General features: G+C 36.9%; 2 protein-coding genes across 2 annotated transcripts in view; one reads left to right on the top strand and one right to left on the bottom strand.

Annotated features, from left to right (window-relative positions):
* Nucleotides 1-14,151, top strand: part of LOC109854413 (fatty acid synthase) — a 14,463-nt gene extending 312 nt beyond the window's left edge. Inside the window, exons 2-10 of the mRNA XM_020427474.1 lie at nucleotides 5,462-5,604; nucleotides 5,691-6,044; nucleotides 6,137-9,309; nucleotides 9,391-9,856; nucleotides 9,959-10,325; nucleotides 10,409-11,895; nucleotides 12,130-13,061; nucleotides 13,143-13,379; nucleotides 13,588-14,151. Coding sequence (XP_020283063.1) covers nucleotides 5,496-5,604; nucleotides 5,691-6,044; nucleotides 6,137-9,309; nucleotides 9,391-9,856; nucleotides 9,959-10,325; nucleotides 10,409-11,895; nucleotides 12,130-13,061; nucleotides 13,143-13,379; nucleotides 13,588-13,689 — 7,227 coding nt within the window. The 5' untranslated portion in view covers nucleotides 5,462-5,495 and the 3' untranslated portion in view covers nucleotides 13,690-14,151. The remainder of the gene's footprint in view (nucleotides 1-5,461; nucleotides 5,605-5,690; nucleotides 6,045-6,136; nucleotides 9,310-9,390; nucleotides 9,857-9,958; nucleotides 10,326-10,408; nucleotides 11,896-12,129; nucleotides 13,062-13,142; nucleotides 13,380-13,587) is intronic.
* A 43-nt stretch (nucleotides 14,152-14,194) lies between these two features.
* LOC109854414 (2-oxoglutarate and iron-dependent oxygenase domain-containing protein 3-like) lies at nucleotides 14,195-16,886 on the bottom strand. Its single transcript, XM_020427475.1, has 5 exons — nucleotides 16,314-16,886; nucleotides 15,670-16,107; nucleotides 15,339-15,492; nucleotides 15,069-15,195; nucleotides 14,195-14,979 (listed from the first exon to the last, which is right to left on the bottom strand). Exons 1-5 carry the CDS (start codon nucleotides 16,400-16,402, stop codon nucleotides 14,837-14,839), a joined length of 951 nt encoding a protein of 316 aa, XP_020283064.1. The 5' UTR covers nucleotides 16,403-16,886; the 3' UTR covers nucleotides 14,195-14,836.
* Between the last annotated feature and the right edge of the window lie 120 nt (nucleotides 16,887-17,006).

Below are 17,006 nucleotides of genomic sequence, written 5' to 3'. Positions count from 1 at the left end.
CTGCCTACGAGAGATGTTAAACCAATTCTGGGACACCCTGTATATATATATATATATATATATATATGTACACATGAGTAATCCGTTTCGCAAAGGAACTTCCGGCGTGCCGGAAAAATGTCGGAACACAGACGCGAGGCAGCGGACCACATCGAAGTGTTTCTCAGCGTATAAAATTTTTTATATTTGTTCTGTCTTCTTTTTTGGTGACATTTTGTATAAACTCGTTAACTGAGCTTTTGGCACAGACAAGATTGTAATTAAGAATGTGAGAGTATAATTATTATATTAATTACATACAAAAAATATAACAATACATTTTAATCGTGAGCGAAAAACTGAAAGAAAACGTATGATAATGACCCGGTTTATCAGATTACACACGTGGAATACTATCTTGAATACTATCGCATTTGCGTACAAATCTTTTCATGTCACGTTTACTTCTATAAGAACGGTACAGTTTTGACATAAATTGTAAAACACACGAAATCTCTCATCTTGATCATTTTGTTGACATTCCGGCGTTTTGATTGCACACCAATTTTTTACATAAAAAAAATTTTATTGCCTACAGACAGAACTGGTGCGACTTTAAAGCGAGTGTGTGTATTCTTGAATTTAATTATGATATAATATCTTTGCTAATTTGCAAGTGACTTCGTTTTCCATATTTTTCAGTGAAAGAAAGGTAATTCTCGATAGAAAAAATAATAAATAATACGATTTTTCATGATCTCTGCAGATGTGAATTCTCACCATTATTAGACGGTGATTGTTTCCGGAATAAATATTTTAGTCACAACGCATTTTTATTTCAGAGAATTTTCAAGAGATAGACTCTTTCAATAGTTCTTTGACATTTAATTACACACATACTTCCTCGTTGCTCTTATTGTCACACGAATATATACACTTTTGTTTTTTCTGTTATTGAATATCTCGTTCGGCGTTGCACAGTTGGAATAACGGAAAGATAAATATTAATATATATTGTTGCTAATATGGGCCTCTGAGTACTATGATGTGAATACAATATTTAGCAAACGTGGGTTCATGTTTGCTCGTTTTGACAGAAGAAGACAAATATGATTGCAAATTGTGGAAATGTTACTGCAAAAAAAAAAAAAAAAAAAATTAAAAACGATAAATTAGTATATTTCTTAAGATCAAGAAATTCTCATTTCTTTTGTATGTCTTCGAGCAGTTTGTTTTTACTAAATGTGCAACTTTGTAGTATAATAATACTGTTTTTAAAAATAAAGTCAATTCTTATTTTACTCAAGGAAAACTCACTTTAACTTCCGTATTAGTTTTTATCGAGTTATTACGCAACATATCGCCACATTTTGTACTGAATGATTTTGCGAGTTTTGTTGAACATTACTTTGAAAAAAAATGAATTATTCAATTTTCAGTTTAAAATATTGAATACTAACAAAATGTAAAATGAGACTACATTGCCAACTTCTTTATTTATTATAATGAATGACAAGAACATTTATTTATGTATTTCACAGTTTTTTTTTTAATAAAAAGCCAACCGCGAGTATGTATAAACGAACAAGACGACGTTGTGTCAATTTGTCACGCACTTAAACAGCACTTATATGATAATGAAGCAATGCTATGACGTTTTTAAATGTTGCACACTTGAAACGTAGAAAAAAGAAATGAATATAACATCAAGCCTTCCTCAATTGTGCGCACTTCCGTTGTATCTACTTATTTCCAAGTAAACACGGTGTGTTTTCGTGAACAAAAGCTATAAATAAAAGATATTTTATTCTATAAATATACTTGTAATTTTTTCGTATCATTGAAGAGATGCTATAAATTTTTATAACAAATATCAGACATTGTAGTAAATATTCATTTGTCATTCTAAAAAAAAAAGTAGCAAATACTCACATGTATTAGTGTGAAAGAGGTCACTCAGAGCCGTTGCTCTCATTTCTCAAATCTCTCTAAAGTCAAGTCGTGTTATATGCATCAAGTATACATATATCAGATACAACAGTTTTACTTACAAATGACTTGTGCATATATTTGATATTATTAATAACACGATGTTTTTTAAATTCTAAGCATGCGGGTTTGATTCTTTTCCTTAGTTTCTTAAAGAAATATTCATAAAATCACACTGCAAATATGTTTACACGTAATGATTTTTGTTTTAAAAGATTTCATAATTGATTAGATAAGAAAAAATGTAACAAAGCGTCAATACTAAGAAAAGTGGAAGGATATATTGTGTGCATTAGATAATTTTAATGTATATATATTATATAACAAGTAATTAAATTTTATTGATAAAATTGAGAAAGAATGGAGTTTTCATAATATTGCTCTTTTTTCCAATAAAGGGCAATTATCATCACCTCGATTATTAATTATGATGACATGTGCGTGTCGTGAGCGCGTAGGTGCATTCAAAGCGGTGCAAATTGTAAAATTGTGATATTGTTCGTCAAGGCTGTTACAATTTAATGACATTTGATGAATTCAACAATTAATATAATTACATTGCTAATCGGACGATTAACAATTGTAATTATATTCGTAAGCCTAAAAAGAACGTCTTTGTCATTTTTATTCCTTAGAACATTTCATTGCAAGTTTGCGATGCTTAGTTCCTTATTTATTTTAAGTACGTTTTCATAATATTTTAATATAATTGCTCGTAATAACTAATGATTGCTTATTTTTTTTCCGATATTTGCTTGCTGGAATTCGCATAGATAATAAAACTATGTGTAATAAACTTAGCTAGAAAATTAACGTTTACAAAAAACGCCATTCACGCATACAACCGTATCATACGGTTGTACCGTATAATACGTGTATACCGTACGTATTATACGGGTTATACCGTATAATACATGCCCAACTTTGATGCTCACATAACCATAACGCGACTAACAATTATAGAACTAAACAACTATACAAACTATATATTGTATAGTTGTTGTTTAGTTGTATAACTGTTATTATACAAACATTTGTATAAAATACAATGTACAATATCTCATGTATAATACGTGCCCAACTCTGCATTCACGTAAAGTTGATGCGACGAACGATCACGTATTTTACCACTCTATGCTCTTTTCCATAGAGTGTAATTTGACTGCTCAAAACCACTTGCGTCTAATTAAAGATATTCGGAATAATTAATTAAGTTCAGTGTACTGAAATAATGTGCTTGTATGGTTAAAAAAAAAAATGTTTTACATGAACACAGTCGCATATATTTTGATAGTTTTAAGGACGAAAGCAGAAGAATCGTTTTCGTTATTTGTTTTTAGAGTAATTTATCTTGCACAGAGTGTCATGATCCACAAATCAAAAATTAATTAAGAAATAATAACTGTTTTATTTAACATTAAAATCATCATATGTTTTGGGAAAGGAGGGAGATAAGGTGACACAATCAGTGTTTACTTTTGTGATTTCACGTGGCCGGCTCGTGTTGCTTCCTCGCGTGGCGTGATCGTACCACAACGTTCATCTTATATTTTCAAGGTCAATACATTATATATTCATCAGCATGTAAATTTCTTTAATGTAGATTCAGTTTAGCGGACATTATTTCTTTCAATGATGTAAAAAGAAATCACTGAAAAAATTGTTCGTTGCAAACAAATTCTATTGCAAACGTTTACTTACGCCATTAACGCCGGAATAATCACGATCAAATCACGGGAAAAAAAAGAATTTTTCAGTCGAATGTAATATGATGTTATGTTACGAGCTGTAAAAATCGCGATGATGCTTTGATCTTTAGAGTTAAAACTTTTTGTTCGATGAGCAACAAACGATTAATTATCAATGAGCAATTCATTATCGATAATGCTACTCTCGTGTTTTGATAGCTCGGGTACCGGATACTTAATAACTTTGGCGAAAAACCATTGTTTATCCGATGTGTTTATCTCGTTTTTACACTATTGATCAAAGAGCTCACAGTCCGAGAAATTTGATTCTATTGAACACACGTTTTTTCGAGTTTGCATTCACACTAACGCTCACAGTCAGGTAACGATGATCACTTCGTAATGACCTTGATTATTTTTCGGGAGAAATCCAAACTGCGTGAGCGCCACGAGACGGTCGTACTGTGACCGCCGAGTTTGAATGCGAAACACAAAACGGAGATGCTATTGATAAAACTAACTGACGAAAGATCGTCAGACAATTATTGGACTGAATAGAATGGAAAATCCATTAATTGTACTTTGATTGCGCACTGTCAAAACGAACTTCAATCTGAAATCGATATGGGGAGAGAATGTCGTAACTATTTTTTTGATCATTGTTTAAAAAGCAACAACTTTTTATACGTGTCCAACTCTCTTTCAAGTGCGTCATAAGACGAGATATCTCGAAAAAAAAAAAAAGAAAAAAAAAAAAGAAAACCTTGAATTACGTTGCGAAATATCTTCACAAATTACAATTACGCGTGACATCTTGACTTCTAAAAAAATAGCATGTCCCGAATGACATGTGATAACTTTGATCATCATGTTTTATCACGTATTGAATATTATCAATATTTCGCACACATCACGACTTTTGCACGTTTAAGACGAGTGTGCCTGAATGTATAACTGGCTATCTTGTAGTAGGAAACTGCCGATATTTTATAGATGTTTCTGCACTTTAGATGAGATAATTTAAAACGTGATTTAACTTTTTTCTTTTTTCAAATTACTTAAATATCTTGCGTGTCAATATGCTAAAGTGAATCTGGAAATATCTCTGAAATATAAGTGCAAAAGTAAAATACGATATTCTTTAATTTACATATTTGCATATATGTATATGTACAAATATTTTTCTAATTTTGAATAACGTAATCTAATTTTTTTTTGAAAAGAAAAATGTGAAAATTGTTTCAATCAAAAAACTTCGCTTTTTTAAGAGTATATAAAATTTTATTTAAAAAATTTAAAAGAAATATGTACAAAGAGTTTGGTCTACAAGTTTCTCTCTCTCTCTCTGTGAGTGCATGTGGTGTGTATATAGTAACATTATAGTTAAAAATTTTACGTAAGAACATAAGTCGTCGTTCGATAACATATCATAATTTGTCGAAAAAGAAAGAGAGAAAGAATTATGTCCATTAATAATCATAGGAAAATTGGTTTATCCGAGTGAAACTGCTCTATTGAAATTACTCAATTAAGTATGTTGTATGTCAATTGAGGGTAATTGCGCATAGTAGTTGCTCACACGGACTGAGCGTGTTTAAAGAGACCGCTGAAAGAGGTCCTGCTGAGATCAGTGCGAATTCAGATTTCAACATGTAAATAATCAAAATCTGTTAATAATTCTCTTACGTGTGAAACTGGAATTAATTTCTAATATTTCATGCGTTCTTCAGCAATAACTTTTTTTTTGCTGATATTTGTCTACAAGAGACAAAAATACAGACATCAGTTGTTCTTAATTGTTACAGACAGAAATAAGGAAATTTCAAACTATTTGATAAGATGCCGGCTCAGTTCGAAAGTATCAACAGTCCCGTGACGCGAGAACACGCGGACGGAAATGGAGTACCGTATTCCGTCGATAGTGATGTCGTCATTACGGGCATTTCAGGTAATAGCCGATCGTGCGAACAGAGCTGTAATGCGACTGACTTGATCAGATTGTTATGGGAGCGTAACGCACCGATATTTTTCCAGGCCGTCTACCTGAATCGTCAAACATCGAAGAGTTTAAGGAGAATCTGATGAAAGGACTGGACATGGTTACCGATGATGATCGCCGTTGGACAGCGGGCATTCACGGACTACCGCGCAGATCCGCCAAGATCAAAGATCTCAGCAGCTTCGACGCTTCTTTCTTCGGTGTACATCCCAAACAAGCGCACGTAATGGACCCGCAACTTCGCATGATGTTAGAAATCACGTACGAAGCGATAGTTGACGCTGGCATCAACCCGACAACCGTGCGAGGATCACGTACTGGTGTTTTTATCGGTGTTTCATGTTCGGAATCGGACGAGTTTTGGACAAGTGATCCGGATCGTGTAAATGGTTTGTATAATTTCAAAATGTTGACTTATCGCGAGTTGAATTGTTCAAAGTTTTCACGTGTACATAAATAAAATAACACAATACTCTTGCAGGATACGGATTGATCGGATGTTGTAGGGCAATGTTCGCCAATAGAATCTCGTATACATTTGATTTCACCGGACCTAGTTATGCATTGGACACGGCCTGTTCCTCGGCTATGTTTGCCATGCATCAGGCAGTTACCGCGATCCGTGCCGGCGAGTGTGACGCAGCGATTGTCGGTGGGATGAATCTTTTACTGAAGCCGGAGAACTCGCTTCAGTTTCACAGATTAAGCATGCTGTCACAGGACGGCAAATGCAAGGCGTTCGACAGTAAGGGTAACGGCTACGTAAGAGCTGAGGCCGTAGTGGCAATATACTTACAGAAGGCAAAAGACGCGCGTAGAATGTACGCCACGGTTGTTCACACAAAAACCAATACTGATGGCTACAAATATCAGGGAATTACTTATCCAAATGGTAAAAGGCAGTATCAATTGATGCGCGAGATATACAACGAGGCGGGTATTAATCCCGCAGATGTAGTTTACGTAGAGGCTCATGGTACTGGAACCAAAGTGGGTGATCCAGAAGAGATCAATTCCGTCGACACATTGTTTTGCAAAGATAGGAAAACTCCTTTGCTGCTCGGCTCGGTCAAGTCCAATATAGGACATTCGGAACCGTCCAGCGGACTGTGTTCGATCGCCAAGGTTTTAATCGCAATGGAAGCTGGTGTGATACCCGCGAACTTACACTTTGAAACTCCAAATCCGGATATACCCGCGTTCGAAGAAGGACGCATTCGAGTAGTTGACAAGGCTATGCCGTGGAACGGAGGCCTCGTGGGTATTAACTCGTTCGGCTTCGGAGGTGCGAACGCGCACATTGTTCTGCGTAGTAATCCAAAACCAAAACTGTCGCCCGTGCTACCCGCCACCGAATTGCTACCTAAATTGGTTGCCGTGTCTGGTCGAACAGAAGAGTCCATACACATGTTGCTGGACAAAGCAAAAGAATATCAGACAGACGATGAGTTTGTCGCGTTACTACATGCCATACACAAGCATGACATACCGGGACACCAGATTCGCGGTTACGAGATACTTGGCGTGAATGATACTCGCGAAATGAGCGAGATGCCGAACTATGATGAAAAACGTCCTATCTGGTTTGTGTTTTCTGGTATGGGCTCACAATGGTCGGGCATGGGTCGCGAATTGCTCCAAATTGAAGTCTTTCAGCGTAGTTTGCGACGATGTGCGGATGCGTTAGCGCCTCATGGCATTGATCTCATGGATATAATCTTGAACAGCACAGAAGAGACGTATAAAATGAATGTGATGAACAGTTTTGTGTCGATTGCGGCCATGCAGGTCGCTCTTGTCGACACATTGACATCGATAGGCATATATCCGGACGGTATAGTTGGCCATTCCGTTGGTGAATTGGGTTGCGCTTACGCGGATGGCGCGTTTACGCCAGAACAAACCGTTTTGGCAGCTTATTGCAGAGGTAAATCGATCGTGGACTCCAAGCTGGAGCTAGGTGCTATGGCGGCGATTGGTTTGAGTTGGGAAGATGCCAAGAAGATGTGCCCGCCTGACATCAGTCCAGCTTGTCACAATTCTGCAGATTCCGTCACTATATCTGGTCCGCTCGAATCTATGAAAAAATTCGTAGAAGAACTGAAGAGCAATGATATTTTCGCCAAAATGGTCAATAGCAATGGCATCGCTTTCCATAGTAAATACATCGCTCAAGCGGGACCTAAACTACGTGCCTCGCTTGACAAAATAATACCAACTCCAAAACAGAGATCAGCTAAATGGATTTCCAGTTCTATACCCGAGTCAGCGTGGGGCAGTCCGCTTGCACAGTTCAGCTCGTCGGCGTATCACGTGAACAATTTACTGTCTCCAGTGCTCTTCCAAGAAACTCTCGTGCACATTCCGAAGAATGCGATAACGATTGAGATAGCGCCTCATTGTTTGCTGCAGGCAATTTTGCGTAGATCGCTTTCGCCCAGTGTGACCAATATCAGCCTCCACAAACGAGATACAAACAATCTCGTCTTCTTGCTTTCTAACGTGGGCAAGCTGTACATGGCCGGTGCGCAACCAGAAATTTCCAAATTGTATCCATCAGTGAGTTTTCCTGTCGGCCGCGGAACACCGATGATTGCACCTCTAGTCAAGTGGGATCATTCCTCTTCCTGGGAAGTGGCTACTTTTAAAAAGGTATCAGGACACTCAGGAGAATGCGTTGTTCAAGTGGATTTGTCGAAAGAAACAGACGCCTTTCTAACGGGACATCAAATAGACGGACGAGTTATTTTCCCAGCTACTGGTTACATGGTACTGGTGTGGAAAACTTTGGCAAAACTGCGCGGTACCGATTTTGAGCAATTGCCAGTGGTGTTCCGAAATGTACGGTTTCAACGCGCCACTATTATGCCGAAAGAGGGAGTGGTAAAGTTTTCGATAACCATCTTTGAAGGAACGGGCGACTTTGAGATCAATGAGGGTGGCTCGGTCGCTGTCAGCGGAAACATCCGCGTATCTGAAGCTATCGAGAAAGATCAGCTGAAACTACAACCGCCATCAGTCCCACCTACCACTAAAGAGATCTTACCAATGAACAACAAAGATATTTACAAAGAACTGAGATTGCGCGGATATGAATATCGTGGTATCTTCAAGGGACTTATGTCGTCCGATAACTACAGCGTTGCTGGCAAACTTCGCTGGTCTAACGAGTGGATCTCGTACATAGATACTATGCTTCACTTTTTCATACTGTCCAAAAAATACAAGCTGTTGTATTTGCCCTCGCGTCTTGAATACGCCTCGATCAATCCCGTTCTTCACAAACAATTGGTAGAAGATTTACCAGAAGACGGTGAACTGCCGATATATCACTACAAAGACATCAATATCGCGAAATCGGGTGGTATCGAGCTCAGAGGATTAAAATCTTCTTTGGCACCTCGACGACAACAAACTCAAGCTGCTCCTAGACACGAACGCTACACTTTCATTCCTTACGAAAATTCGCACAGTCTTGTGGAAGATCCGGCAAAAGGAAAATTGCATGCACTTAGCGTGCTTTTGCAAATCATGCACGAAAATTTGATGGCATTGAAAATCAAGGCGGTAGAAGTGGCGGGCGAACGAGCCCCGGAAGCTCTCTTGGCACCGTTTATATTTGACATTTTCGAGAATGAGCCTGCTTCACCTGTCGTAAGTACTGTAAAGACTTTTTTTTCAAATGCCGTTTACGTTTGGCTACAAGTTGCAAGAAAATTAATTTTGGTATTTCAGATTGACTTTCAAGTGGCCGTTACTTCTCCCGGCACTTACGCGGCAAGTTTCAACGAGACAAATATGAACGTTGATATCATAACGCGAGATGCGAACAATGTACCTCCTGGTCAGAACTTGCACCTTGCTATAGCAGCAGACGTTCTGACTAACAAATCCTATGCCGTTCTTAAAAATCTTGCAGCTGCGGTGAAACCCGGTTGTTATATCCTTCTGGAGGAAACCATCACGCAACTCGAGAAGAGTGCGCTAAAATATGTAGATCTGACATTGGTCGGGAAACAAATTGATCCTGTAGGAAAGACTTACCTGTTACTGAAGAAGAAAGAAAAGAAGGAAGAACCCATCGTAATACAAATCACAGAAAAAAGTCTCTCATGGTTGGAAGGTGTAAAGGCAGCGTTGAAAAAATCCGAAAGCGAGAATCAAGAGTTGCTTCTTGTATCTCAGGGCGAAGAATTACTTGGTAAGTAATACTACAATAAAAAATTTTCGAATTTCTAATCGCACATCTCGTGTGTGGAATATCGACAGTTTAAATTCCATCGTTGCCGTTTCTGTTTCACAGGTTTGGTTGGACTTATGACTTGTATTCGACGCGAATCAGGTGGTGAAAACGCGCGCTACGTCTTTATTCAAGATAAAAACGCTCCCAAGTTCGGTTTATCTGTGAAATTTTATTCGGAACAATTGGACAAAGGACTGATAGCCAACGTACTAAAAGGAGGACAATGGGGCAGTTATCGGCACTTGCAATTAGATCAGCAGAACAACGTTAGTTCTCTGCAGGTAGAACACGCCTACGTGAACTCTCTAGTAAAAGGAGACTTGAGCAGCTTGAGATGGATTGAAGGTCCGTTAAGTTACTATCGGCCCGACCGACATTCTTCGAACATTATACTCTGCAGCGTATATTACGCTCCCTTAAACTTCAGGTAAACTTCTAACATCGTTTGATGTCGTTTAAATGATAAAAGCATAACAAATTTAAATTAAATTTTATATACACAAATGACAGGGACATTATGTTGGCAACCGGAAAATTACCACCCGACGCCTTGCCAGGAAAGATGGCTACGGAAGATTGTATATTGGGGCTTGAGTTTTCCGGAAGAGACGCAAACGGTCGTCGTGTGATGGGTATGGTCGAAGCTCGAGGATTGGCGACAACCCTATTGGCGGATCTTGGTTTCTTGTGGGAAGTACCTGACAAATGGACACTGGAAGAGGCGGCCACAATACCCGTTGCTTACTCAACTAGTTACTACGCTCTGTTTGTGCGAGGTCAATTGAAGGCAGGCGAGAGTGTGCTAATTCATGCTGGTTCAGGCGGCGTCGGCCAGGCAGCAATCGCTATTGCATTGCACGCTGGTTGCACCGTTTTCACTACCGTTGGTACGCAAGAAAAACGAGAATATCTTAAAAAAACCTTCCCTCAATTAAACGACAGACACATAGGCAATTCTCGAGACACGAGTTTCGAGCAGATGATACTTAATGAGACTCAAGGACGTGGAGTTGACGTAATATTGAATTCGCTGGCAGAAGAGAAACTACAAGCTAGCTTACGATGCCTCGCATTGAACGGTCGTTTCCTTGAGATCGGCAAGTACGATCTGTCGAACGACAGCCGTTTAGGAATGTCGATGTTCTTGAAGAATACAGCCTTCCACGGTATACTGTTGGACGCGTTGTTCGAACATGAGAGCGAGGAAAAGAAGGAAGTGGTAAGGCTCGTTTCGGAGGGTATCAAGAATGGCGCGGTACGTCCGTTACCTTCGACCGTGTTCACGGAGCAACAAATCGAACAGGGATTCAGATTTATGGCAACGGGCAAGCATATCGGTAAAGTACTGCTGAAAATTAGAGATGAGGAACCGCAAAAGCGTGTACTGCCGGCGCCAAAAATAGTGGCCGCCATACCGCGTACTTATATGAATCCAGATAAATCGTACATATTGGTCGGTGGTCTTGGTGGATTCGGTCTGGAACTAGCAAATTGGATGATCACCCGCGGCGCCAAATATATTGTACTTGTATCACGATCAGGCATACGTACTGGTTACCAGTCATTATGCGTGCGTCGTTGGCGCGAAAATGGCGTGACAATTTTCATCTCTACAGCGGATGTCACGACATTATCGGGTGCTGAACTGCTAATCAAGGAAAGTAATCGACTGGCCCCGGTAGGCGGTATTTTCAATCTTGCAGCCGTACTACGTGATGCCTTGATCGAGAATCTTGAAGAAGACGACTTTAAGACGGTGCTTTTGCCAAAAGTTGACGGTACGAGAAATTTAGATACGGTATCGAGAAAGTCTTGTCCGTCGTTGGATTATTTCGTCGTGTTCTCGTCCGTATCTTGCGGTCGCGGCAACATAGGTCAGGCCAATTACGGTTTTGCGAACTCGGCCATGGAAAGAATGATGGAGCAAAGGCAAGCCAATGGTCTGCCCGGTCTTGCTATTCAGTGGGGTGCTATCGGAGATGTTGGTTTAATTATAGGTAACATACATCTTTGATTTTATATTCTCTCTATATTCTCTCTATCCAATATAATTGTTACGGTTAAATTTAAAGAATATTTAATAATAATTGAAAGTTAAAATAAAACATGCATATATATATGCGTACACGCTTTAAAAAATTACTATTCTAAATTTTTATTGTATGTGTGTGTATACATGCTATTTTTTGTCATACATTTCGTAATTCTTATAATATTGTCATTTTTTTTAGAAACAATGGGAGATAACGACACCGAAGTGGGCGGTACTGTACCGCAACATATGTCAAGTTGCCTTGCAACCATGGACGTATTTCTTCAGCAACCGCATTCGGTGCTATCGTCTATCGTATTAGCCGAGAAACACAAATCTTCGAACGACAACAAAGCTAATCTCGTCAACGCTGTGGCCAATATCTTAGGCTTGAAGGACGTCAGCACAGTTAATGCTAACAACACTCTAGCTGATTTGGGTATGGATTCCCTAATGGGCACGGAAATAAAACAAACTCTAGAAAGAAACTACGACATCCTGTTGTCGCCTCAAGAGATTCGTGACTTGACGTTTGGCAAACTGCAGGAATTATCTTCAAGTGAGATACCAAAGGAACAGCTATCTTCTGTGATTGCGACTGTTGCAAACGACACATCAGTCTCTGATGCCGGCATATTGCTGATGCAATGGCCGAGCAACGAGTTGTTGCCTCAAGAAGTTCTCGTGCGCTTGAAAACTAAGAGTACGAACGGACCGCCGTTGTTTATCGTTCACGCGATAGAGGGTCTGATAAGTTCATTGGAGCATATGGCTAATGAACTCGAGAGACCGCTTTGGGGTCTGCAGAGCATTGATCAAGTACCTCATGATACAATATCGGATATGGCGGAATTTTATGTGAACACTATTAGAAAAGTTCAGAAGAAGGGACCATATCACTTAGCGGGCTACTCATATGGATCTTGCGTTGCTATCGAGATGGCTCTGCAATTGGAATCCGCCGGAGAAAAAGTAATTCTAAATCTAATTGACGGTTCACTGGAATTTGTACGACAGCAAACAGAAATGATCGGCAAAATAGATATAACCGAAGACATTACTTCAGAGAGCTGTAAAAAAGCATTGGCATTCTTCAGTTTACAGTTTAACAAGACGATCAATTTCTCTCAAGTAAGTGCAAATTTATACGGATAATCGAAACTATACAACAAAGTGAGATCTGTTTTATAATTTGTAATGTTTTTTTTTCAGGCTTATAATAGTTTGCGAACTAGTGAGTCGGACGTAGATATGTTTGACAAAATGTTAGAAGTAATAGGTGAAACACCATTTGAACCGGATGATCTAAAACTTGCTGGATATCTTTTATTCAAAAAACTGGCGGCTTTTGCAATTTATAGTCCGGAAAAAAAAATTAAAGGACCCGTGACATTGATCAAAGCTACAGACAACTTTATACCTATAGAAGAAGATCACGGTCTATCAAAGGTAAAAAATTTATCTATCTCTCTTTCTCTCTTATGTTATTATTTATATTTATTATTCAATATGTTCCAATAATATTTTTATTTCTTTTTTGTATCTGCACTAAAGTCACAATTCAAAGAAACATTAATGCGTATACAAATATTTTTCAGCGCAATACATTTCGCCAATCACGTGTTCGAATATTTGCAATATCTTGACTTGTTTTCAGATCTGCGTTCAACCGGTCAAGGTAGAAGAAGTGCACGGTAATCACAGAACGATATTGTTGGGAGAAAGTGCGAAGAGGATCGCAAGTCTCTTGCGAGCATAGTATACAAAACATAAGAGACAGTTTCAGAAGAAAGTAAAGAAACGAAAGAAAAGGCATAATTAAACTTGACGGTTATGACGTCCGAGAATAGTTCTTTGGCGTTACGTGATGCCAGCTTAATTCCTATACAGTACATGGGATTAGTTTAAGTTTGTTTTACGACTAATGTAAGACTTTTTGTGATAGTTCCAAAAATGAACGAATTAAACGTTCATCATTTAGCTTACACGCGTGATGTGTATGCTTCAAGTACGCATATTTATTTATTTTTATTGTATAAACAACTTTCTATTATTCCTCATTTTGTTTCTGGCTTTCACTTATTGTTAGTAATATTTTGGTTTCAAGCAAGTCGATCTCGGTCTTTTAGCTCAAATCTAGTGCTTTTCGTTATACAGTACTCTAATATTAATAACACATACTGTAAATAGCAACAAATATACTAAAATTTGTTTACTTTTCTTTATGTTTCTTAATGATTGATTTTTAACTCATACTATTCATATAACAATATGTAATTTCTTTATTTATGAATAATGTGTCAACCGAATCTCTACAACATAGAATGTGTTTAGAAAATTATTACTAACTATCGTAGGACTAAATGCACAATATGTAACACGGTCTACATTTCACACACACATTCCATTACTAATATGATTATCAAGTTCTCAAGTACAATGAATATATGTGTATTTTTATAAACAATGTTTTGATATATTGTGTAGTATCTATTATTTGTATTTTATCGTTAGATGTAAAAAATAATTGTGAAAATAACTGCTTACAAGTTGAAAGTACAAGTGATAACACTAATTTGTTTAATGCACTTGATGTCCAAAAATTTACTATGATTATATATATGTAATTATTCATTCAATTTCAAAACTAATATCTGTTTAGTTGCATATTCGGAAAAACAAATTTGTACAAAAACAATACTTTATTCCTCTATATAATATCAGATATAAATATTGTTATAATACTGTTTGATTGAATAAACTTAATGTGTAACATAGAAATATTGATACCTGATGATTTGGAAAGCAAATCATTTTCCTTTAACACAAGTTGATTTGCTTTTTAAATGAATAACGTAGATATACTTGCACTCAATAATTGAGAACAGACGGCATATACAAGTACTTCAAGCATCGATAAAGTGTGGATCAGATATCGCGGCGTTTTTATCACACGTGAAAGATACAGTTAAAGCATATCGAACACCAGATTTTACTTTTTCAACTAAATGCAAATTCTCACTTCCCGAAGTAAACATCGATACTCGGCCTGAAAATATCGTTAACGCGCATGTACACATTATTTCTCATTTTCTAAACTAGAGCTTTTTAAAAATAGTTTTATAAATACTGTCTTACCTCTTCTCGGTTCTATTGTTGTATTGACATTGTTTTTATCAATGAAAATAAATCGCCCACCTTTGAAATCTTTATCATAATCATTTAAATATAACAACGATGTGTAATGAAAGGATTCATACGTTTCCTGTAATATATAATAGTATTGATTTAATTTTTTTTTTTATTATTCATTTCTTAATATGAATATCAGTAATAAAGTATAAGCTTTTAAAACAATTTGTGTGAAATTTATTAAAAAGCATACATATAATAGTCTAGGAATCAAACCTTATCAACATGCGGATGCCAGTATTCATCATGTATGGTTATTGCAGGCTTGGAAGTAAGTTGTGAAAAAAAAGTAGGTTTAGTCAAATAGATCTTATCTATATCTATACCAAAATTATGTGCCACTGCATGTTGTATTTTCGATTTTACTACCCTGCAAGTCAAATAATTTTTTTTTTAACTATTATACTTTGAAGACTACATTTCTATATGCGCGAAACAAAAGTTATATTTATTTGATAAGTTTAAAACAAAAGTTACTTATTTTATTTTCCAGTATTAGAAAATAATTATAACATCTAGTATACTCACATAAAAATAAGGGTCCTACCTATACATTGCTAAATCTGCACTGTTGAATATTTTTTTCGCTTTAGGCTGCTTATAAACATTAATAAAGTTCTGGCCTTTGCTCAGAGCGCCAGAATGAAGATCTAGTATACTTGCACCACCATTCGATCCACCTAAATCTAATCCGCTTTTTGCTATTTTCAATAAAATATCTACTTCAGATGTAGAAATGAGCTTATCATTAACAACTCTACCACATTTTTCTGGTATACAACCAGGATATTTTTCTACTTCATCTTTATAATCAGCAGAGCAGTCTATGTTTTGTGTACGGCTTACCAATACATCTGTTTGCTTAGCTAAGGATATTTCCTTTCCTTGTCTGCTATTATACCATACTATTAATAATACTCCTAGTATCAAAACACATCTAGACCATACTCTTTGATGTGGAAAAGACACAGCAGGTCCATATTTCCTATAAGTAGAAAATTTTTTATTAGTTCCTGTGTCCCACTATATAACACATTCTTTTTAATCGTTAATATTAATATATCTTTCAAAATCAAATAGTTTAATAACGGCAAAACGTTCTAACTTTTTACTTGATATTACATTCATCTAATAAATACATCTAAATATGTCAAGTCACATCATATATTACAAAAATTTATCTTTACTTACGACTCAATGGGCTTGGTCTTGCTTTCTTCCTGACTTATATTTTCCTTCTGCAAGGTTTTTCTTTTGGTTAGTTTCGCTTCTTGCACCATTATATAGCTTATTTATGTCTTTTGTATGATACGTTTAACTGATAATTTTTCAGTTAACGAACTTTATCTCAAATATTGATGTATTTGTGCTTGTTCGACGTGTTTGTGCATAAAATGAAAGAATTAGATAGAAAACGATGCCGGTCTGCTCCGCAACGCAAGTCATTAGATTTAAACAGGTTTAAAGTTAAATAGGTCAGGTTCACTGGTTCAAGTTAGGGTTAGGAATCTTATCAAAGCAATAAATGTAATCACGTGAACAGGTGATCTGCTCATGGACCTAATGGACGGCGCGTTTTGCTGCGGGGTGGTAAGCTAAGAGGAAGGAGGGAGGTAGTGTCTGATACCACGGGCACACATCAATATGGCCGCAGAAAGACGTCAAATTAGACACAATCAAAAGGCACGGTAGAACTTCGCGTCAAGTTTAATTTTGAAATTAAAATTATTAACAAAAAAAATTAAAAAACAAAGCTATGATTTTTAGAGAAATTATTTTCTATTTATATATTTTACTTTATATATTTTTGTAAATACTAACTTTAACAGTTTATAAAGACTAGAAATAGAACAGAGACAAGCAAAAGAACAACATATATATATA

Source organism: Pseudomyrmex gracilis, unplaced genomic scaffold (assembly GCF_002006095.1).
Source record: "Pseudomyrmex gracilis isolate BER0280 unplaced genomic scaffold, ASM200609v1 scaffold_65, whole genome shotgun sequence".
Lineage (NCBI taxonomy): Eukaryota > Metazoa > Arthropoda > Insecta > Hymenoptera > Formicidae > Pseudomyrmex > Pseudomyrmex gracilis.
The sequence above is the reverse complement of the archived record's forward strand: the minus strand, read 5'-3'. Positions and strand labels throughout refer to the sequence as shown.